This window comes from Eulemur rufifrons, chromosome 7 (assembly GCF_041146395.1).
Source record: "Eulemur rufifrons isolate Redbay chromosome 7, OSU_ERuf_1, whole genome shotgun sequence".
In the NCBI taxonomy this organism is placed as follows: domain Eukaryota; kingdom Metazoa; phylum Chordata; class Mammalia; order Primates; family Lemuridae; genus Eulemur; species Eulemur rufifrons.
The window spans coordinates 126,650,381-126,674,684 of NC_090989.1; the positions used below are offsets into that span (position 1 = coordinate 126,650,381).

The following is a 24,304-nucleotide window of genomic DNA, read 5'->3' on the forward strand; positions in this document are numbered from 1 at the left end:
ACCTCTATCTGCTGGGACAATTCAAAGCCCTCATTTCCTTCCCTGCCATGCACATGTGCATTTAGGGCACAAATAACTGTACCCAAGGCGATGTGACACTGAAAGAATAAATAAATGTCAAGTTTCAAGAAAGGTCATTGGAAACAAGAAAAGGCTGTCAATTACACATCTAATTTAGCAAGATTCAACCCACAAAAATTCTGGCCAGGGATTGTAAAGTTTTTCTAACTGTTGCACTTGAGCTCCCCCCAAACCATTGTCTATGCCTCCCGGGCAGTGCTCAGCATGGGTACAATCTGGCATCTTTGCATTTATGGAGAGGATGGAGATGAAGACAAATGATGGGGGATGAGGGCCCAGCACGAGGGGGATAAATGTCTCACTCGCCCCAAAGGGCACTGTCCCACAAAGGACATTGCCGCACTCCATTTCCTGTCATTCTACTTTCATAGGCTCCTCAGATTTTTTGGTTTAAAATAAATGTATTGAAGCATAAAGATGTTAAAAAGTTCACTGTAAAACCTGTTTACAAAAGCTAAATTAAAATGTCATGCTAGAAACTGTTGAAAACAGAGAGCTTTTTATGATGCTCCCTTTGACATTTCTTTGCACTGGAATTACATGAATTGGGCGAGGGACAAAGATGGAGATGGAAATGGAAGGAAAGATATATAGTCTACCCTCCCTGACCCTGAGCCTATTCATCGGCAGACACATTGTGAACAAGGTTCATATAATGTCAAAGGACTACTAAATATTATGCTTCAAATATCTGAATTAATTTGGCCTTAGATTAAAATTCCTATTATGAGACTTAAACTGCTGATGTCTAAATTCATTTTATATCTATTCATTTCAATAAACTATATTAAATGGTAATATATTTTAAGTGAGACTATTTTAATCCAGTTATCATCAACATTACTGATTAAATATTGAGAGATTACAAATATATATTTATAAATTTAAAAAATCCTATAATTAGATGAACGCTAGAGTCAGCTTTCAATTCCAACCAGAAGCCAATCAAGAAATCCATTGTAATCAATACTTTCCAAATAATATGTGTTCCTAGGAAGTATAATATGTTATCACTTAATGAAAAAAAAAATCAGATAACTAGGAAAATTCTGGCCTCCTGGGATGGCCACACTGCTCAAGCTCTCTCTTTCAACCACCAATCTAAATCAAGTTGCCTGAAAATCCACCACTAAAACGTCACTGATTACAACAGAACTGGCTCTCTTCAAATGCAAATGCTTCAGAAATGGATAAGACAAACCATTCTGGCAATTAATACTTCAGGGATAATTCACGTATCAAATTACTGGCTGCCTCATCACATGACCCCACAGCTGATCCTCAGTTAGGAGCCTTTCTCAACATTTCCCCTTACCAGAGATTGGTTTAGGGGTGGGTATGGGATTTAATAGTGGCCAGTGAGATGGGAAGGAAAGCCTACTGGGAACTCCCAAGTAAACTTCTCTAGAAGGATGTGCGTGTGTGTGAGAGAGACAGAGAGAGAGAGAGTGATATACTTGGCTTTGTGGCAGCCCTCTTGAAAACTTGATGGGAGCAAGTTGAGGACAAAGCCAACATACTGAGGATGGCAGAGTGGAAAGATGGTGGTGCCACTGAACAGCTAAATTATTCAACCCTACATCTATTCCAGGACTCTTGTTATTTGAAATAATAAACAACACATTTCCACATTTGAGATAATACTTTCTCTTATGTTTACTCAAAGCAACTTGATACAATTGCAACTATTTTACATCTGCCAGGGAATGTGAGGGAGAAGAGAATCGTAAAACAGACGTTGACTGCATACTCAATACCCACCACCACTATCTATAAGGGGAAACAATGGTTATATTTAATGAACGAAGAAATATGTCTGTGGTTCAGGTCTTTCACATGAAGCTTGTCTGGACCAACACAGCCCATGGTGGTCTGTTCTCTAAATCCATACTATTGTCTTTCTTTTCCGCTCATATGGCAGGGAACCATATAACGGCTTTCATGTTGATGAGATATTTCATTGAGTTTAATTACTTAACTTTTTCCCTCTCCAATATAACTGTAAGCATACTCATTGGGACTACTCTCTTATATTCCTTATACAGATATAATGTTTTAAATTCCAATTTCTAGATCACAAAGCCTGAAGTAGATTAGGCAATGCTCAAGTTGTCCATACTTCCAAAAGTCAGTAAGAGTCTGCTTTCAAATACGTTTTCATGTACCTGACATTTACTTTTTGTAATTTTGTCATGGTAAAGACTAGATCCACCAATATTACAAAAATAAATTCTGTTAGTATGACTACAGTATATGTTCCAACTACCAAGGGGCAATGATGGGTCTATGCAAGGGTTATAAGGCACAGGATGAACACCTTCCCACCCCCCACAGTGCTGTGAGCCTTCAGTAGTGGGTATTTCATTATGCATCGATTTTATGCAGAGATTTCTAGCTCAGACATGGTTTGATTTCCTGTGGTTTAGAGAGATTATGAACCATGGATACTTTTAGATCTTTGGAGATTGGTATTATTATAATAATTATGACAAGCATAACAAAATCTCTTGTAGTTCATCAGGAATTTTGAAAAAATACTTCTAATTGGCTGATGTGCTTAAATATTAGCACTTATTTACATAGACAAATCAATTTAAGAGTTTTTCTTATACTCAGTATTTTCCCTATCCTTTAACCTTAGCAAAGATATTCTTGGAAAATAATTTGACAACAATTATAGAACATGAATAACAGTGCTAAAACAAGTAAAAATTAATTTAACAGTCAGATAAATGACCAACTAAAATAGACTTCTAGAAAACTAGGTATTGGATGTCATTGCTAGTCATATTACTCTGACAGCTCATAAGGGACAAGGAGGTACAATCCTATTAAGTGCCTAGAATGGGGGAAAACTGGCAAAGTGCATCGACTACAACACATTATTTCATAAAATAGTAAAATAAAACTATTACTTGGAAAACTATGAACTTTCTCTTGAAAATTTCTGCCTACTTTCTTCCTGCAAGTTAGGAAATATATTAAATTTGAATGATAACTTGCATTCTGTCTCATGATTCACAGCAGGTTACGCAGTTAGACTTACTCTATTTTTGCTCAACTTCTCAGTTTTTAGTTATAGTATCACTATAAAGAAAAGTAATTAATTAGTGGTTGTAGACTAATCCATATGCCACCAAAATATGATAGAATGCAAATGAAACCTCTCTCCATATGCCTTTCTCATTTCTTATTCCCCTATTCAGGTTCTTCATAGACATGTTCTTTACATAGGCAGATTATCTCCTCTTCTAATTTATTATGCCAATACAATCTATTTTTGTTATAATTTTTAGTTGTTATTTTTAATCTAAGTTATATATATGTATATATAAAACACTTGATGAATCAAATGGTGCTACAAAGCCTGTTATGAAAAACAGTTCCCACAACCCCACCTTCTACTTCCTGCTCCCCAGGGCAACCACTTTCAATTCTTTTACCCATTTTTTGTTTTGTTTTCCACCTCTGTATCTCTAACACATTGCTACTTCTTGATTACTCTAGAGTATTGTCCACTTATTTCCCACTAGGGAAGATGAAGATTCCCCTCTACTCACCACCACCACCTGCTCCCTCCTCTCCCCATGTAAATAGACAGTTCCCATCTTCTCAATAGTTACAGCATGATTTTGATTAGATTAATAGTCCATAGACTTACATTATACTGTTTATGTAAATTCTACTCACAGCTCAGTTATAAGGTTTATCATAACCTTTCTTTTCCTATACATACTTTGTTTATCTTTGGGCTTGCCAATTGTCCTGTTTTTCTTAAAATTAGTTTAGCTTTTATAAACTTATCACTAATTCTGACCCAAATTCATGTGTAGTTATATAAATTGCTCAGTTTGTTAAAATACATTAGTCATTCTTCCAATTTCACCTTAGAAGTCTATAGTTATTCTAATTCCTGAATCTTTGTTGGAAATCTTTCTTTCTCCTCAACTCTACAAATCTGTAAGATTCTTTCCTTTCTAGAGTTCTCAACTTTTTCAGTGCTCTATCTACATGTAGGTTTGTTTTTATTTGTGTGGGGCATCCTATGGACTTTTTCAATCCAAGACCTTTATTACTGGAAACATTTCTTGAATTGTATTTTTGATTATTTCCTTTCCTTTATTTTCTCTATTTTCTCTGGAATTCCTATTTTTTTTTTAAATTTGGAACTTCCTGGGTCAGTTCTCTAATTATCTTATATTTTTCTCTCTTATCTTCTATTTCAGTTTTATATTCTATTTTCTGGGGAGATTTCCTCAACTTTATCTTCCAAATCTTCTATTGAGGTTTACATTTTAGATATCATATTTTATTTTCTAATCACTCTTATGTCTTGTTCTATGAATGAATTATACAGTTTTCCTGAAGTTTCCTCCCAGTTGCTTTTTTCAATGTTTTTCATTATCAGATGCTCTTTTTAAGCGTCTGGTGATTCTTGGCTCATATAAAATAGTGTGAACTAAAAAGCTAAGAGGAAGTTCTCTGTTTGGATGGAGGCTGTTAATGGTTGGGTCCACTGTAAAGTGAATTGGCAGTTTCCTTGGAGAACCCCTAAGGTGAGTATATTTATGGTTTGTGTGTGTGTCTTTTGCCTAGGGAAAACTCTTCCAATCTCCTGCCTGGAGGCTTATACATACTGGTACTCTGGGAAGCAAGTGGGGGGGGGGCGGGGCTTGGGGTTCTCAAATTTAGCATTTAAATATATTCATCACCCTGTTTCCAGTAGGGTCCCACACTGGAATGTGCCTGATCTCTCTCAGTTCACAGATATTCTGTCTTACACTTCTCAGAGAATTAAATTTCCAGTCTTCTTTTAAGTAGGGAAAGGAATCTAATTCTTCTTGAGGAAACTTCTGACTAGTTCTTGTGTCTTCAATTCCTCCTTCATCCTCATTTCCAGTTCCTGAGCTTCTGGGGAGTTTTACAATCTAAATCAAGTTGCTGCTTTAGTTTTTACCAACTGCTGACTTAAGGTTCAACTTTCTTAGGTTGTTTAGTTACCATTTGTCATCTGTTTTCTAAGTAACAAAATTTTGTTTCTATTGTTGTCTCTCTTGTTTTCTTATTTTTTGAGAGTTTATCTTTAACTACTCTTATTTTCCTTGCAGCAGAGTTTTAGAAGGAATCAGAGCTAAATGCTTGCACTAAAGGTGCCATCTTTAAAATATAGTTCTATTTGGCTCTTTTATATATCACAGAGTCTCAATTTGTACACATTGAAACGGATCCCAAGAGAACATGTAGCAAACTCTTCCCTTCAGAAAGCAAAGTATGTTAATTTGCAGATGAGGTGGCCGAAACCAGGAAGCTGAGTATCTTGCCCAAGGACATACAAAGTCATATAGACAGATAACGTGATATTTTATGTACCTTAAATAATTATTCCTCAAAGGTTTTATAGTTTGTTTCTAATTTAGGACCATTTGAGCCATAGCTGGATCCTTTTCTGTATGACCTTTAAATTTGCATCCTATTCTAGTGAGCAGATAAGTTCTTCATATCAGAATATTAGGTGTTGAACCACAGTCATGTACCCCATAATGATGTTTTGGTCAACGGTGACAGCATATGTGACAGTGGTCCCATAAGATTATAACAGAGCTAAAAAAATTTCTATCACCTAGTGACATTGTAGCTGTCGTAACATCGTGGAATAACACATACAATTATGTACAATAAATAATACTTAATAAATGACTATATTACTGATTTGTATATTTCCTATAGTGCACTTTTTATTGTTATTGTAGAATGTACGCCTTCTACTTATAAAAAAAGAGTTGGCTCAAAAGCCTCAAGCAGGTCCTTCAGGAGGCATTACAGAAGAAGGCATTGTTACAATAGGAGGTGACAGCGCCATGTGTGTTATCACCCCCGAAGACCCTCCACTGGGTCAGGATGTGGAGGTGGCCGACAATGATATTGATGATCCTGATCCCGTGTAGGCCTAGCCTAATGCATGTATTTGTGTCTTAGTTTTTAATAAAAAGTTTAAAAAGTAAAACAATAAAAATAAAAATTTTAAAAACAGGAAAAGGCTTATAGAATAAGGACATAAAGTATATAATGTGTCTGTATTTTAAGCTAAATGTTGGTACAAAATAGTCAAAAAGTTAAAAAAAATTTTAAGTTTGTAAAGTAAAAAAGTTATATTAAGCTGTGGTTAATTTATTATTAAAGAAAGAAAAGTAATTTTTTAATAAATTTAGCATAGCCTAAGTGTACCATGTTTACGAAGTCTACCTACAGTACTGTACAGTAACGTCCACGACCATCACATTCACTCACTACTCACTCACTGACTCACCCAGAGCAATTTCTAGTCCCATAAGCTCCATTTATGGTAAGTGCCCTATACAGCTGCACCATTTTTTATCTTTTATACTACATTTTTACTGTACCTTTTCTATGTTTAAATATAAAATGATATACAAATACTTACCACTGTGTTACAGTTGTCTACAGTATTCAGTACAGTAACATGCTGTACAGGTCTGTAGCCTAGGAGTAAGAGGTTACACCATATAGCCTAGGCGTATAATAGGCTATACCATCTAGGTTTGTCTAAGTATATTCTATGATGTTTGCACTATGATGAAATAACCTACTAACACTTTTCTCAGAACTTACAACTGTTGTTAAGCAATGCATGACTGTTATAAAAAGTGTTTAAATGTGAAGTTGGCTTACAATAATTTCAGACACCACCAGATTTCTAAAGCAGCTGATATGCCTTAGTTATGTCCTTTTGAGAAATGTATACCAAGTATCTTATAAAGCAACCATTAAAATACAGTAATTTAAATGTAGCTTGCACAGCTTTTTAGAATAAATGGTAAAACAATTATTTTTAATTTTCAAGAAATACTTAAAATGGAAAAAATGTTTGGTTTGTTTCAAGTGCCATAATCTCTCATTTGTTATAATGTTATTTGTTAAATGATATAAGAAAATACAGGCTTTAAAAAAGGCATTTGTAGAGGAAAAAAGGACTGAGATTTGGGTAAGATTCAACTTATTTTAAATTGATGTTACCTTTCCCCCCAGTGTAATACATAGACCATAGTCTTAAAATGTCACTAAATAATAATAATAAAATTAAGATACTTTTGAAAAAATAATTCATTATAGTCCAGAAAAGTTTTAAGATCTTTATACAACTGGGCACTAAAGGAGCTTTCATAAATGTTAGCACTCTAGAAGAAAATGAAAAAGAAAAAGAAAATTGTCCTTAAATACTTACAGATTCTTTTCTGCCCATAGTTTTGCTGTGTGAGCGAGAACGGGAGATGTTGCTAAAAAAGGAATCTTTTTTAGTAGCAGATGTAGGTGGGGAGCCCGTGAATTCTCTTCCTCCAGGCAAACTCTCAATGCTTGGAGATGAACTGATGTTTTTAGAACTTTGCCCTGTAAGAAAAATTAAGTAGCAATAATGAAACACCAGACTCTTTCACTAAACTATCGAATCTACTGCTTTTAATAAATGATGATCAATTATGAGACTACTTTGTTGACACCGTCAACATGATGACACTATGATGTATTAAAATGCATGCCTTTTTATGTATCAGAATAGCTGTGAACTTTTTAAAAATAGTGAAGTATCATTATAATTTTGAAGTATCATTATAATTTTCCATATGTAGTTTATATTGCAATAATCCAAGGATTGCACACATATATTAAAAAAATTAAAAATCCAATTTTCAGAAATCAATGGTTAAATGACTGGATTTTCCCTCACTGATGGAATCATCCCTTAATTATTGAAACCTATTATACTGCATATTATATTAGTAAGATTAAAAAATCTACATCCTTTGCCAAACTTTTTCAGAAGAACCTCTTTCTTCTTCCCTCAGGTCAGCGAACGTGTCACTGAGAATTGAAGTGTTTTAACATTTGAGCAAAAATTTGAAGAAGGTGAAGAACCAGGTTTGAAGAAAATATGACAGAATAGCCAGTGCAATGGCCCTAAGGCAGGACCTTCATGTGTTCAAGAAATAACAAGGTGGACAGTATGAATAAAGCTAACAGTGAGGGGGAAAAGGTTAGGAGATGAGGTTTGGGAGCAAGTACGGGATCAGAACAAGTTGAGATTTGTGGATGCTTTTGATTACTTTTACTCTGAGAAGGGAGGCCATGGGACATACCACTAGAAGGTTTGAGGAGAGGAGTGACATGATCTGACTTACATTTTGAAAGGATCGCTCTGGAAGCTATGTCGGGAATAGAACTGGAGAGATGAAGGAGGAGGAGGAAGAGGTTGGAGGGTGGGAGGTGGAACAAAGACAAAAGCAGGGAAACCAATTTTTGCTACTGCAAAAATGTAAGTATCCAGAATGATCAGATTCATTCTGATGTGAGAAGTCAGATTCTGGACAAAAATTGACTTGATTTACTGATAAACCCATCAGAGATATTAGAGAAAGAGAGGAATCAAATTTAACTTCAAATTTTTGGCCTAAGCAAGAAGAATGATGGACCTGCTACTTAATAAAGTGGGGAAGAGTGAGGGGGAGCAGGTTTTAGGAATAAGATCAACAGTTTAGTTACAGACCTGTTGAATCTGAGTTGCCGAATCAGATATCCAAATAGAGATGTCACGTGGGCAGTGGGGAATGAGTCTGGATTTCAGGGAAGAGATCTGAGCGAGAGATATAGATTTGGAAGACAGTAGCAGATAGACTGTATTTATAGCCATGAGATCATCAATAGAGAAAGGATAGATTGAAAAGGCGTTAAGTCCGAAGACTGGCCCCTTGGAAATTTTAAAGTTTAAAAGTTAGGGACATCCCAAGAAAGCAGCAAAGCTGACTGAAAAGAAGCAGCCGGAGGTAGGAAGAAAATCCAGCAGACAATAATAGCTACTTCACAGAGTAATCTTCTCCAATCTTGGGTCACCAGATACAAAAAAGTTATTACGATAAAGGCGGACTAGTAATTATCTATTCTGAGACCCTGGGAGTCCTCGCCTATTCCTGCTCTCAAGATAATTTTATTACACTGAAGCCTCCTCTGTATTCGACATTAGGGATTCAGATTGAGTATTCTGTCCTCCAGGAGTTCAGAACCTGGGGGGACGGAGATAAATGATAAACCAAGAGTGGTAATAAGAATATTACCTCTCTCAAGAGAGAGCTATTATTGTACCTCCTCCCTGGGTGGGAGGAAAGTCAGGCACATTTCACAGGAGGTGTGGCAGACCTGGAGGTCCTGACAGATCCCCTTTAAGGAAAAACTTGTTGCCTCAAGGAATATGGTAGGCTGACAGTCTCCAGCTGTTAGATTGTTCAGGATCTACCTGAGGTTTGGAATTAAGTTCATGTTCTTCTCAGAGGGGTTCCCAGCCAGTGGTTGGCAGTAAAGGGCCTACCCATTTCTACCAAAGACAGGACTCCTCAAATAGGGAATCTCGGCTGCAGAGCTCCCTGTTGAACGCTGGCAGAGACTTTGTTAAGTCTGCCTGGCCTGCTGCCATCCCTCTGCTCAATCCTGTTTCCTCTTCTTTCCCTTTAACAATGTTATTCCCTGGTAACGCTTTTTTTTTTCTACTTCTAATTACATTTCAGGGTCTGCTTCCTGAAGAATACAGCCTGCAATGTTTGATACCAGAGTTGAGTCTTGAAGGATAGAAGGGCCCCAGAGGTTAGGAAAGGGCAGGGAAGAATAGACCCCAAGGTCTAGAAGCATCTTATGCTAAATTCAGGGCCTAGACTATGAAAAGTCTACCCACACTTTCACTTCTCTTCTCTGCCTCCTACTCAGCTCCAGAGCTCTAGGCCCTAACTTCCCTGGGTTACCTTTTCATTGCAACCATCTCAATAGTATAGGGTCCTAGAATATTAGAGCTGAAAACGATCTCAGGAACTATCTATTATTTTCTGTTTTAAAAATTATATCACTAATATGTAAATATACTTTCACCATAAACAGATTACCTGTGAATGCTGCTTTTTGAAAAGTAACACTTTGAGATACAATTCATATACTGTAACATTCACTTTTCTAAAGTATATAATTCAGTGGTTTTTAGTATATTTACTGAGCAGTATGACCATTACCACTCTTATTTTAGAACAATTTCACCACCCCAAAATGAAATCCTGTGCCCACTAGCAGTTACTCCCACTACCTCCCCCACTTCCCATAGTCCTTGGCAACCACAATCTACTTTCTGTCCTTATGGATTTGCCTTTTCTGGGCATGTCATAAAAATGGAATGATGTAATATCCAGTCTTTTGTGACTGGTTTTTTTCTCATGGCACAATGTTTTCAAGGTTCATATGTGTTGTAGCCTGTATCAGTAGCGCTGCATTCCTTTTTATTGCCAAATAATGGTCCATGTATGGATATACCACATTTGATTTATCTATTCAGTTGATAGACATTTAGCTTATATCCATTTCTAGGCTATTATAAATAATGTTGCTATGAACATTCATACATAAGCTTTTGTGTGGACATATTTCCATTTCTCTCAGGTAGATACCTAGAAGTGGAATTGCCAGGTAAATATAGCAACTCTGTACCATTTTTAGAAACTGCCAAACTTTCAAAAGTGGCAATACAATTTTTCATTTCCGTCAGCATTAGGTAAGGGTTCCAATCTTCCCACCTCCTTGACAACACTTACTATCAGCTTTTTATTTTAGCCATCCTAATGGGTGTGAGACTGTGATTTTGATTTGCAATTTACCAGTTACTCATGATGTTGAGCATCTTTTTACATGCTTATTAGACATTCATATGTTTTCTTCAGAAAAATGTTTATTCAAATATTTTGCCCATTTTTAAAATTGAGGTATTTGCCTTTTTATTATTGAGTTGTAAGAGTTCTTCATATATTCTGGGTGAAAGATCCTTATCAAATATATGATTTGGAAAAATTTTTACAGTCTGTGCATTGTCTTTTCACCATTTAAAAAAATTTTTTTTAATTTCAAAATATTAATTAATGCATACAAGTGTTTTTATTACATGGATATCTTGTATAATGCTTAACTTAGGGCTTTTGGTATGCCCATCACCAGAATAGTGTTCGTGGTACCCAAGAGGTAAGTTTTTACCCCACATCCACTCACCCATCATCCACCTGTTTTGGTTTCTTATGTCATTTATATCACTTTGTGCCCATGTGTACCCACCTATTAGCTCCCAATTATTTGTGAGAACATATGATGTTTGGTTTTCCCATTCCTGAAACACTCCACTTAAGATAATGTTCTCCAGTTCCTTCCACATTGCTCCAAATGACATTATTTCATTCATTCCTATAGCTGAGTAGCACTCCATGGAATATATATATCACATTATCTTTATCCATTCATGAACTGATGGGTACTTAGATTGATTCCACATCTTTGCAACTGTGAATTGTGCTGTGATAAACAATCAAGTACAAGTGTCTTTTTGATAAAATGGCTTCATTTCCTTTGGGTAGATACACAGCAGTGGGATTGCTAGATTGAATGGTAGGCCTACATTTATATCTTCGAGGAATAGTCATACTGTATTCCATGGAGATTGTACTAATTTGCAGTCCCACCAACAGTGTATAAGTGTTCTTTTCTCTCTGCATCCATGCCAGCATCTACTGTTTTTTGACCTTTTAATAATGGCCATTCTGATAGGGGTAACATAGTATCTCATTGTAGTATTAATTTGCATTTCCATGATGATTAGTGATGTTGCGCATTTTTCATATGTTTGTTGGCCATTTGTCTATCTTCTTTTGAAAAACTTCTGTTAATGTCTTTTATCCACTTTCTGATGGGGTTGTTTTTTTCTTGCTGATTTGTTTGAATTCTTTGTAGATTCTGATTATCAGTCCTTTGTCAGATATATAGCTTGTGAATGTTTTCTCCCATTCTATGGGTTGTCTATTCACTCTACTGATTATTTCCTTTGCTGTGCAGAAGGTTTTTAATTTAAGTTCCATTTATTTTTGTTGTTGCTGTATTTGCCTTTGGGGTCTTAGAAATTCACTGCCTAGAGCAATGTCTAAAAGAGTTTTTCTTACATTTTCTACTAGAATTTTCATTGTTTCATGCCTTACATTTAAGTCTTTAATCCATCTTGAATTAATTTATGTATATGGTGAGAGATAGGGATCCTGTTTCATTCTTCTTCATTTGACTGTCCAATTTTCCCAGCACAATTTATTGAATAGGACTTCCTTTCCCCAGTGTATGTTGTTGTCTGCTTTTTTGAAGGTAGATGATTTTATTTCTGGGTTCTCTATTCTGTTCCATTGGTTTATGTGTCTACTTTTAAACCAATACCATGCTGTTTTGGTTCCTATAGCCTTGTAGTATAATGGGTTTCAATGCAAAGTCTCACCATCACTTCACTCTCCCTCCCCAGGGGCACATAGATTCTCTCTCCACTCGGCATGCTGGCATGGCACTTCCAGGGGATAGGGGAGGGTGGCACAGGCAGTGCAGGACTGTCTTTTCTGCCCTCTTCGGTGCCTCTTTCTTTGATATAATGTTAAAACCAGGTAATATGATCACTCACCTGATTTTTAGTTTTCCTGAAGGTGTTTGCTTGCATGGATGGTTGTCGAATTTAGTGTTTGTGCAGACAGACGATCGCTGGTTTCTATTCAGCCATGTTGCTCCATCCCCTCACAGCACCTGATCTTGGACTTCCCAGCCTAGAAAACTCAATGTGCCTTTGTTGGTTAGAACTCATTGTGCTGCAGTTCTGGAGGCTGGAAGTCTAAGATTAGGGTGCCAGGATGGTTGCATGCTGAGGAGGGCCCTTTTCCAAGTTGCAGAACGCTGACTTCTTGTTGTAACCTCACATGGTAGAAAAAGAGCCTAGTGACTTTTTGAGGGCACTGCTATGATGACTTTTGGGATTTTTTTTCCCTATGTTTTTCCTCTATTAAAGGCTTCTACTTCTTCTTGGGTCAATTTTGATCATTCGTATCTTTCTTAAAAAAGCATATGGCAGACAGAGTAATGCCTATGACCTTAATTCCCAGAGCCTATGAATTTGTCATTTTACACAGCAAAAGAGACTTTGCAGGTGTGATTAAGATTAAGGACCTTGAGATGAAGAGAATATCCTGGGTTACCATGGTGGGACAATCTAATCATGAGTCCTTAAAGTAGAAGAGGAAGGAAGAAGAATGGGTCAAAGAGATGTGAGTGAAGAAGAAAAAAGAGAGTTGAAGCATGACAGGGACTTGACCTGGTGTTGCTAGCTCTAAAGATGGAGAAATGGGGCCACAAGCCAAGAAATGTGGTATCCTCTGAAAGCTGGAAACGGTCTTCAGCTGACAGCCGGCAAGGAAATGGAGACCTTGGTCAAAAGAAACTAACTTCTGTCAACATCGCAAATGGGCAAGGAAATAGATTCTCCCCCAAAGCCTTCTGACACTTTGATTTTAGCCTGGTGAAACCTGTGTCAGACTTCTGATGTACAAAATTGTTGAATAATAAATTTGTATGTTTAAGCCACTAAATTTGTGGCAATTTGTTTTTATGTCAGCAAGAGAAAACTTTGTCTAGACTTTCAACTTATAAAGTTGTATATAGTAGTCTCTCATAATTACAAAAAAAAATCCTTCTTCTGTATCTTCACTTACAACATAATTCTTACTTTGATTGTGTTAGTGTTTTTCTCTCATTTATTCTTGATCAGATTTACTGAATGTTGGGTTACTTCACTGTTTTTAAAGAATCACTTTTTGGTTTCCTTCACATAATCTGTTTTATTATGTATTGTTAATCTCTTTTTTAAATTCTCATTCATTACTGTACTTTCATTAGTTGTATTTTGTTCTTCTTCTATCTTCTTGAATTGTATATTTAGATATTTTATAGTCTTTCTTATTTTCTAATAATTGCATTTCCTCTAAGAATCACTTTATCTGTGTCTCTTAGGGTTTGGGTATTTGGCACTCTCATTATCATGAATTTCTAAAACATTTGTAATTTTGTTTTTGATTTCCTTATTAATTCAAGAGTTATTTAGAAGAATGATTTTACAGTTATAAGTGGCAGATGTGTGTATTAAATAAGTAAATATTTGGGAAGGCGGAGGGAACCAAGTCTATTGATAGACATGAATTCTTTCATGTCCCCAAATGTCTATTTTATCTTCCCATTTGAATGCCAGTTTGGCTGAGAGTAAGATTCTAGTTCAAAACATTTTTTTCCTCATAACTTTGAAAATGAACTCAAATGTCTTTGGCCTTCAGTTTTACCAGTAAGAAATTTGATGTCTATCTGATGATTATCTTATAAAAAAACCTCTTTTTGGGGGGTTCTCTCTGGAAAGAGTTTCCTCTTTATCCTTGAAGTTCTGTAAATCTTACATGGGACTCCTAGGGATGAGTCTTTTTTACTTTCATCCTGCTTATGGGATTTTTTTCAATCTCCAGGCTAATATCTTTCTTCAGCTCTGGGAAATTTTCTGTATTACTTCTTTGATTATTATACTCTACTTATGATCTCTAGACTCTCAATATTTGACATTATAGTTCAAATTCTAAGTTAATCTAAAATTCCAGGTAGAAGCATTAAATTTTATTATACTCCTGGAAAAAGTTAGAATTTTGTGGATTATAACTGTTGTGAGTAGTTATAGCCATTAAATCTTACACAATTTTAGTTGCTTTGAATACTTTCTGAAATAAGGTAGGGAGTATGCATTATATATCTATATCTAGTTATATGAAATTTTCAATATATAAGCAAAATTCTATCAAAAGCTGTTGGGAAATTTTTGCATTTAAAAAAATTACAATAATATTAACAACATCTTCAGAAGCTTTCCCAGTTTGTATAAATCAACTGTTTCCACATTCAAATTATAATAAAACCAAGAAACTTTTTCTTTGATTCTAGATTTTATGTGTACTGTAGCTGGGTACTATTCATTTTTTTTCTCCAAACTTCCCTATACACATACTTCCCTAGTTTGCCTACCAAAAGAAAAATAAATCAGAAAATTAGAATACAGTACAGTGATGTGATATTTGCAAGATATTTGTCCATGTACATATCTGGACCTTTACAAATATTATCATATTTAATGCTAATGACATTGTGAGGTGGTTATGTATGAGAAAATTGAGGCTCAGAGGGTTTAATTCACTTGTCCAAGAACATAGAGTTATGTATACAGCTAGAAACATTGTAAGTTAAACCCTGAGTTGTCTAAACTTAAAGACTATGCCAATACATATAATTAATTTCTGTATCTTGGAGGGTGACTCCAAAGAACTATTAATTCAAAATGGCAAGAAAAAGAAAAAAATGGAAATAGGCCTTTCTACCCAATTTTTAGAATACATATATTTTTAGATGGCTTTTTCTAGGAACAGAAAATAACTGATGAGGGTGGGGGATCGGTCCTCTTGCATTCAATTACAAGTGTTCCTACTTGAATTATTATACAAAGGCCAGATTTTACCTGTTGGGAAAAGCTAACACAGTTGTGGGGCTACGATAAAGGCCTGAAGACATCCAATTTGGAATATCTGAAAAGGACTGTATATGCCAATGCTGCTCAATAGAAATATAATGTGAACCACATATATAACTTTCAATATTTTTAGTATTCACATTTAAAAAGTAAAAAAAAAGTGAAATTATTTTTAATAATTTATTTTATTTAACCTAATATATCCTAACTATTATTGGTCCAAAATGTAATCAAAAGAAAAAAAATTATTGACATATTTTACATTCATTTTTTCCTCACAAAGTTTTCAAAATCCAGTGCATATTTCATACTTACAGATATTTCTCAGTGGTCACATGTGGCTAGGGGATACCAGTAAGTAATGGGGCCGGTAGCCCAGGGGACGGCACAGGTATAAACCAATGAACAGTCTAAATTTCCAAATGTTTTTCACAACATGAAGGCATATTATAACTATTGTAACAAACATGGTAATGATGTGTCTGGGAGAAACCTTTAGAATGCCTGTTTTAATAAATTAGCTTATCAATTATTTATGGTATAAGAATAAGTACACAATCAAGAAAGAATTTGAAAGCAATTTATTCCCTTGAGGAGCAATAATACCCACAGGTTTCCTCTGCAATTATTATTAGGCTTAGCAAACTTCCTTTTCAGTGATAATACTAAGGTCATCTCTTATCAGACCTTATCTCTGAATTATCAAATTTCAAATGTGTGGTAGTATTAGTAAAGAACCTGGTCCACATCTCACATAAAAACATACGTTTCTCCTCAATTATGGAAATTAGTTCACTAACATTTTTGTGCCTTTGGGACACAAACATTTAGATCTTAAGAAAATGGAGTCACCAGAGTACGTTCCCACAGGGTGTGATGGACCACAGTCTGCCCGCCATATCTCTGGGTTCTGCATCTGCACATTCAGCCCACCATGGATGGGAAATATTAAAAAAAATAATAAATAATACAACAATAAAAATAATACAAATTTAAAAATACAGTATAACAACTGTTTATATAGCATTCACATTGTATTAGGTATAAATAATCTAGAGATGATTTAAAGTATACAGGAGGACGTGTGTAGGTTATATGCAAATACTACCATTTTATATAAGAGATAAGCATCTGTGGATTTTGATATCCACAGGAGTCCTGGAACCAATCCCCTGTGGATACTGAGGGACAGATGACTGTGTTTTCTCTGGAGATCTGTAAGAAAAGCCCAGGGACTTGGAATAGTCTTGGCCCCAAAGAAAAGAAAGTACTATCAGACTTCCCTCCCTTTTTCATATCTAGTACACACAGACCACATTTGTATGGCGCACTGGTAAATAGATGAGGCCTTGCCCAGGCTTCACCTGGATAGCTCCAGGGCTGAGGGGTCTCAGCAAGCTTGTAACCCGATAAGATGCACAGATTAAGAAAGATCAAATTCTTTCTAAAAGTTACTGGTACCCTAAATATTAGCTTAGTCTCTCCCTTGGTCATCCAGCCCTGGGGAGCAGGGGACAGGGGGATGATGAGGCCAGATCAAGGGTCTACCAGATCAAGAAGAGCTCCTTGTTCTCACGTTAAGGGGTCTGGCCTTTATCTTGTTGGTGGATGATGTGAGTTACTACAGATTTTAAGCAGTTAAGTAGCGTGAGGATTACAAGGGTTTGACTGAGTGAAGCATCTGTTGCATTGCCCAGTCAAGAGATTACACAGGCTTAAACTAAAGCTGTGATGGTAGATTTGAGATGTTTACAGGATAGAATTCCTCAAGCCAATACCTGGTGGATAAAACATGTTTAGGTTTGAATCTAAACTCAGTGTACATCTAGTCATGTGGCCGTGAAGGAGTCATTGACTCTTTTCATAAGCCACAGTTCTCATCTACAAGCGGCCATGTGTCCTAAATGGATAATATAAAGGGTTTAGCATGGTGCCTAGCACATACTCTCAATAGACATAAGCCATGTCTAATGGAAGGCATAGTGGTGGCTTCTAAACCTAGAGCACATAGTTTAATATGCAGTGCTCTGGGTTACACATTTGCAGGTTTTCTTCTGGTGGGACCTCTCCTGGTGGGACACTGGCTGTACTTCTCAATGTTTTCCCACAGAGTTCAGCTAACTGGCTCTGGGCAAAGGAACATCATGTATGACTCACGTAAGACTGCCCGGTAGAGCCACTGAAATCCGGGCCACGTTCTGCTTGTGTAGTCAGGTTCCTGGATGTGAGCTGCATCTGCCAAGAAGAGTTATCTTTTTTTTCCTAAATTGCACAGTTACTGTAGGACTAGACGTGGCCGTGTCTAGGTATATTATATCCTTCCTTCATTCTCCTTCCCTCTGAAACACTCAATAATTATTGTGTCCTATGTGCTCTAAGTCAATGGAGGCTATTTGTCAAGAGCCTAAGTTGACTGAATGAGCTTCACAGGCATCAGTAAGGAGCTGGGAGGGAAGGAAAGAGGAAGGGAAAATAATATTTATTAAGTTCCTACCATGCCCCATAAATATATAATATTTTCATGGCTTTTCTCTTATTAAACTCAGTGGGAAGTAAGAACAGGGGCTAGGTATATTCCTAAAAAGACAGGCAGAACCCCAGTAGACATGAGACCAGCTGAGGGAGTCAGACACTGGACACCCAAAGGCAAAATTTTCAGGAGGCTAAGGGTCTGGGGAGGCGGGGTTGATGGGGAAGCACAGCCCAGAAGAGCAGAAAGGAAAAAGCCTGGGAACCCCAGTGCCATGGCCACAGAAAGGGGATCACCTTGACTTTATATAGTGACCAGAAGAAAACAACAGACATCTGGCCCCTCTCTAGTAAGAGTTTGTTACCTTGAAGACTTGAGTGACAGAGCAAGAAGGCTCATGTGTACTCATAAAGACATACTTCTTGGTACTACAAGACAGCGAATGGAGGCAGCTTGTATTTAGAGCCCCTGGAATAGACAAGCTGAGTCTAGCCTGACCACAGAAGTCAAGCACTGTTGGATCAGGTACTTGCATGCAAACATACGTTTTTAGAATACCGGAAGTGATAATTAAGAAAAGAGAGATAGAGAATTTGATTCTGAAAGCCAGAATCAAATTCTAGTGTTTGAGGAAAACACATTAATGGTATTACCATCAGCATCACTACCCTGAGTATGTAGCGCCCCAGAACCCTATGGGGCAAGTGCTGTGATATTGTCCTGCAACAATTCCTTGAAGTAGCCACTTTTATTCTCTCTTTACCAATCAAGAGGTTAAGGAACCTTCTCCAGGTCATCTGTCATGACAGTGATGGAGCCAGCGTTGAATCCCAGGCCCAACTCCAGAGCTTACTCTGGGCAAAGCTGCACCACTCCGTCCCCTAATAAGGGCTATGCCAAGTGGGCTGTAGTAAATGTGACCTAAAATTAGATTACAGAAAAATGGAATGAAGCCTTTTGAAAGTAAAGGGCAAATTCTGATCTTGTTCTCAGTCCAAAAACAACTCATTTATTCAATGTCTTTTGGAATAGGCATTCCACAAAAATGCATTATCTAGCTAATTGATGCTTCCCCAAATTAGTTTTACATATATTTCTCTGCCTTAAAGTGATTATACTAAACATAATGGAACTATTCATTCTGCCTTAGGTCTAGCACTTCTCAAAAACGACGAGAGCAGCAAATACAGTGCCATCCATAAGGATCATTTTCTGGCTTTTCGGTCACAAGAGTGAGGGAAGAGACTCTTTTTCTTGTCATTGCTCCGTCCTAGTCTAGTTGACCTGACATCTCTCTCCTTATCCTACCAATTTGCTGCTTGTCATTTGCACTGGGACATTTCTGTTGGTGCTTGCTTCTTGATGGTCTAGAGGGAAAGTAATTTCCAAACAAGTGAGCTCTCATCACACTAATATGACTCCCATAGTAGTCCTCAAATTAAAAAATATTTTTTCTTTCCTGGAAGGGATCATAAGCAACCACTTAACAGTGGTGACCCTCGGGGAAATGGGCTGGCAGAAAGAGGTAAGAGGAGAAAATGGAGTTCTCCCCTCCCCATTTTTTATTTAATACATTTAATTAATTGAAAGCATCTAATGTTATATGTGTTTTAGTTTTACCTTAAGAATATCAACAGTGATTACCTGGACAGGAATATTTTTGATCTTCATTTTTCCTTTTTATATTTAAAAATACTCTGATGATATAATGATATCCATGCATACATGTTTGTATTCACATCCATAAGTACATATATACAAATATAAATACTAAAGATGCCTATAGAAATTACTTAAGAAATCTAAATTTCTTTGTTAAGGCCCATTATATGGTAATACTTAAATCTAGTTGTCCCTCAGTATCCATGGGGGATTGGTCCCAAAATCCCTGGATGCTTTAGTCTCATATAAAATGGCAGTAGTATCTGCATATAACCTATTCACAACTTCCCATATAGTATACTTTTAGTCATCTTTAGATTACTTATACCTAAGACAATGTGAATAGCTGTTAAAATATATCGTTTAGGAAATAATGACAAGAAAAACAATTTGTATGTGTTCTGTACAGAAGCAATTTTTTTTCTCCAAATATTTTCATTCTGCGGCTGGTTGAATCGACAGATGCGGAGCCCATGGATACAGGGGGTTGACTGTACTTCTGTTGTTATATTAAATAAACTCTTAATTCTCTTTGGAAAAATATGTGTGAGTCTTCTGTGTGTACCTGTGTTTTAAAGCTTTTTGATTTGTGAATAAATTCCTAAATATCTCTTGAAAAAGGATTCTAGGGGTGGGTATGCAATTTTCAAAATGAATTTTGAAGACTCATTAAGTCTTTGAAAAACAAATTCTGCTGTGGCACATTTTTTGTGACTGCAACCTACACTGTAAGATATAAGATGGAACTTCCCAATAATTCTCTAAAAATTACTTACTGACCTAAATTGTAGAACCTCACTTAACACTTGGTTCTTTCCTTAAAAAATTAGATCTCATATAACTACTGTGCGTTAAAAGTCAAAGATACAGATATAAAATCTTATTGAGAAACATTATATATAATCAAAGAATCATTGAAAGTATTGATATTTACTTCATTTCTTGAAATTTACTTCTTTGCTTTGAAAAAAAGACACTTGAAAAAATATAAATAGTTTAATTCCCTGAAATTAAAAAGTGTATCTATTCTTGAAAAACAGGAGACAATAATAGGTTTGGCACCTCTGATGAAGTTCTCCAACTTCTAATATTACTAATCCGATTAAGCATAGATAGAAAGGTTTTTGTTGCCACAACTATTTTGGTTTACTTCTACTTCCCTTTGCTTCTTGGCACTCTTCAGGAAGCATGTTGAGGAAAACAAAAAGTAACTTCTCCAAATCAGGGTAGGTGTCTTCTCATTGTCTCATCATTGTCAGAATCATCACCATGGATCGAAAGCTGTTTATTTGGTTCATTTCTATTAAAGTAGCTAGAACTTTCCCTATCAGACTGATACAATCTCTGTCAGACTGTGGAAGGCAGAGAGGATTCCGAACAGAGCAGAGTATCTAGAAAAAGAGCTGGTTTCTGACTATGCAGGCTTAACTGGGTCATGTAAAACAGAGGTGATGATCAAGCAACTGGATAAAGCTGTAGGGAAATCCAAGGAGCCAATGAAAACAGAGCTTGGCACATAGTAGGCACACAATAAATACTTGTGAGATGAATGAGACGATTCTACTCATATAACACAAATTATTTGAACAAAATGATATAACCTCCCTCTTCAAAGTTCTATTAAGAGAGTAACATTGCTCACATGGCTCTGGTCTGTAGGAAAAAAAGATTGAGCAATAGCACGGAAGCAGAAGTCAGAATAAGCAAGCCAACCCTCAGCTCTCTCTTTCCAGAGGCATAAATTGGGCCCCTTAGACCATGCTTTGCAGAGAAGCCAAAGATCTACTCTGAAGCAAGTAACTTTGGGACAACCAAACACTTGTTAAAAAGTTGTCTATGAGGCTCAGAATTTAATTTTAGGGAAAAATTTAAGTCCTGTGAATTCTCACCCTATCAGATGATCACATTAATATTCACCAAAGTGCAAAGCTACAGAGAAATCATGTGCACATTATCTGCCTTTTCTATTTTCCATGCTACTATACCCCCTTTATTATGCAGATCACTTAACAGACACCAAGAAGAGTAAACAGTTCTTCACAGAATCCCTGAGTTAGAAAAGCCCTTAAAGGTCATCTGGTTCAATTACCAGAATACAGCCAGAAACTGTACCTGTGAAACACGGAACTATATATAGAAGTGAGAGCACACTCTCCTCTGCTGCCTCAGTGTGCTTTTCTTTTTGAAGTTAAGCCAATACATAATCTCTTAATCATAATCCTTTTTTGCATTTATTTATATCACTATCAAAACAACATTTTAGTACTACCAGCATGACTATACTGTATGGATATTTTAAATTAAGAAAACCATGATATGAATTTTAATTAATACTGCTATCATTTTAGTCTGAATTTGATCTGAAGATTCTTAAAGTTAGTCTACGCTTCCATTTACTACAGAAACCCTCTCTATGGCATATTTCATCTAAAAGATTACATAATAAAAGATTAATGCAGCAACGTTAAATATTTACATGTTTTAAAATTCCACAGGAGGTACTAAATATGATTGTCACTTTTTGTTTTCTTAAAATGCTTTTTCTATATTTTGAACAAATGGATATGATATTAAAATGTTCTCTTTTTATTTTAAAGCATTGCCAGTTACTGTATATGGATATTTGCTGCAACACACTTTGTGTTAATATAATTCATAATACAAAGGCTATACTTAAAAACATTTCAAAATCAGGATGTAATTCTTTGTGGTAAAATATAAGTACTTCTGGCTAATCACAGCAAATAAATTATTTAATTTCAGAACTAATTTGTCAAATACTGCCACAGAGCACCTGTGTAACAAAAAAAAAACACCTTAGTGTGAGCCGCCACACAAAGTGTAATGTGTTAAAATAACCACACAACATAGGGTGAATCATATTTTGCAAAGAAAGAGGCTTGTGCACACTTAATAGAAAACCCACATCACAGCCAGTTTCAGCATCAACAAGATATGAGATGAGAAGGGATTTTTGTTCTAAACAACAGTGCCACTCAGTGGCTGAAAAATGGTAGTGAACTGCAAACAGTATGAATGGAGGGTGGGCAAAAGGAAAAATGGAGTTTTGGAGTAGGCAATTATAATATGGTAGACAGAGAGAGAGAGAGAGAGAGATAGAAGGACGCTATATGTTGCTATGGTAACTGTACCTTGGAGGTCAGTTAGCGTCTGGACAGGAACAGAAACCTGAGCATCGTTTCCTGTAACTACATCGCCTAGATTTCATAAGAAAAAATAATTAGATTTCACAAAAAGGAAATAACTTTTCTTTCATACTCAATGTCGTAATACTTTTATCAAATTACTAAAAATATAGTACAACAAAAAGTATAGGACAAGCTTAAAAAAATCAAAATATTTTTAAAGGAAATAATTTTCAAGAGTGTTTCCTAAGAAGCTTTTGTGTTTGTTTTGCTTAAAGAAAACATAAGAAAGTTTCTACTAGGCTAGAGTATAGGAAACTTTAGCAATCAAAAGATTTTGCTGAGCAGATTTCATGGTGCTTAAAATTTTAATCTAAAATATTTTTAAAGGAAATAAAATTTAAGAGTGTTCCTAAGAAGCTTTTGTGTTTGTTTTTCTTAAAACATAAATATATTTCTACTAGTCTCGAGTATAGGAAACTTTAGCAATCGAAAGATTTTGCTGAGCAGATTTCATGATGCTACAAATATTAGTGTGATTTTATAGTTTCTTTTTCTTTATGAAAAAATTTTTTTTATCCAAACGTAAGCTGTATGTCGTTTATTTAAAAATAGGCATTCTTTTGAAATTGATTCTATCCTATATCAGACAAAATTTATTTTTAACTAAACTTGAAACCAACTTCTTTGATAAGATAAAGACCTAAATAAGATATAATTTCATATTAAGTAATGAAACGACTTCATAAGTTACCACATGTACTTATAAATGTCAACATGTAAAAATAAATCTGTGAACTGCATACCCTTAACTTGATATACTTATTATAGGCAAGATTTCATTTACAAATTGGACTTATAGTAAGTGCTTAAAATAAAGATGCGTTCAAATTAAAAAGCAATTAAAAATATAGACAAAGGAAACAAAGAAAAAAAACCGAGTGCATTTTAAGAACACAAGAAAGAAAGGAAAAGGAGCATAACAGGAAATCTTGCGAAGAACTTGAGGTGCACTAACATTTAGAAGGAAAACTTTTTGGTTCTTCGATTTCCTTCCTGGATGACAAAGTTCAGCACTGAGTACAGTCATTGTCAACAGGATAATCCTCTGCATATATCACCATCTGAAGGCCTATGCTATTTTGAGATTAACAAGCTAAAGAAAAAGTATTTTTAAAAAACACCATATTTTCTATGTATAATAATTTATCATTAATAGACTTACTTCCCCTTTAGATTTTATATAATATGTATAGTAGTAAAAAAAATCAATTTTTGAATTAAATAACATGCCTTCAGTGTCCTGACCACTTGCTACAATTATGATTTATAGCATGGCCAGGTCATCTGGAAATTGGTGGGTTGTAATTATATCATTCCTATCAATTAACAGTACATATTTACAGTCTCCTATAATTGAAATAATATCTATAAATAGGAACACATCCCAAACAAGTGATAAACAGCTTTTTGCAGAAATTGGCCTCAGATTTTCATAACATA

The 24,304-nt window shown here is 35.7% G+C and overlaps 1 protein-coding gene across 1 annotated transcript in view; it reads right to left on the reverse strand.

The window, feature by feature from the left end:
• Positions 1 to 24,304, reverse strand: part of TBC1D5 (TBC1 domain family member 5) — a 430,335-nt gene that overhangs the window by 40,752 nt on the left and 365,279 nt on the right. Inside the window, exons 18-19 of the mRNA XM_069475443.1 lie at positions 22,808 to 22,873; positions 7,325 to 7,488 (exon numbers count right to left, since the gene is read on the reverse strand). Of these exons, the coding sequence (XP_069331544.1) occupies positions 7,325 to 7,488; positions 22,808 to 22,873 (230 nt within the window). The remainder of the gene's footprint in view (positions 1 to 7,324; positions 7,489 to 22,807; positions 22,874 to 24,304) is intronic.